Source organism: Sphaeroforma arctica (assembly GCF_001186125.1).
Source record: "Sphaeroforma arctica JP610 unplaced genomic scaffold supercont1.9563, whole genome shotgun sequence".
NCBI lineage: Eukaryota > Ichthyosporea > Ichthyophonida > Sphaeroforma > Sphaeroforma arctica.
Window position 1 is genome coordinate 1 of NW_014030995.1, and position 1,058 is coordinate 1,058.

At 36.9% G+C, this 1,058-nt stretch overlaps 1 protein-coding gene across 1 annotated transcript; it reads left to right on the top strand.

Moving 5' to 3' along the window:
• Positions 1–421: 421 nt before the first annotated feature.
• SARC_17031 (hypothetical protein) lies at positions 422–521 on the top strand (the record flags this gene model as incomplete). The annotated part of the gene is made up of 1 exon (XM_014288869.1): positions 422–521. A coding segment is annotated over one exon (100 nt), but the record flags the coding sequence as incomplete, so codon positions are not given.
• Between the last annotated feature and the right edge of the window lie 537 nt (positions 522–1,058).

Genomic DNA, 1,058 nt, shown 5'->3' on the forward strand with positions numbered 1-1,058 from the left:
TGAGCTTCATCGTGTCACGGTATTGGCCATGAGTTCATATGTGGATACCTATGCAATGTTCGTGACTGCCTCGTCTACCACTGGTACGAGAGAGCATTTCAAGTTTACTACATAGAACTGTTATTATTATTTCGTTTTAAATTTACTACATAGAATTATTATTATTATCTCGACATCCTTGTGAATCGTATGGACGTAGTAATAGCTGTTTGGTTTGTGTATCAAGTGAATTGATACTTGGCTGTAGTTGTTCTGGTCAAAGTAAGGAATCCCTGCACCTCACCTCACACATTTGGGTTGGGTTTTGGATTTTGGCATTCCCACAATCCTAGTCAAGACATCCCACACTTCGGTCCAATTCGAGGCTTATTTTATCAAGCACTAATACTAAATCGGAACATTCCCGGTTCTATTTATACAGCGGTATGAAGAGGAAGTTGAGTGTCGCTATTGCGCTGGTGGGTGGCAGTAAGGTGGTCATCCTGGATGAACCCACAGCTGGCATGGATCCTTATAGGTAGGCATACGGTAGGCAGACATACCTATACAGTATATTACCGTGTATTACCTGTGTTGTTTGGCCTTCTGGAGTGTACCCGTAATTGGTCATCGTACTCTTCATAAATTATTGACAGTACTCTTTTTTCTTTTGATGCGTATGTCTGTTGATATATTATTCTGTCTGTACTCTGAGATTGTTACTCATGGGTGGATTGTGTGCCACCCTTTCCGTTGTCTGAGTTAATTGCCAAATACTTTGGGCGGAACATTGAACCCACATGCATCTTCAAGTGTCCACTAAATGACTGCCGTTACTCATTGGCGTCTGAGAGAGATATATATATATATATATATATTCATATGTATGTACGTATGTATGTATGTTTGCTTTGTTTGTTTGTATGTATGTATGTATGAATGTATGTTTGTATATGTATGTATGAATGTATGCATGTATGTATATATATATATATATATGTGTGTGTGTGTTTGTGTATCTTATTTTTATATATACTCATATTCATATTTATATTATTTCTATATTTATATTTATAATT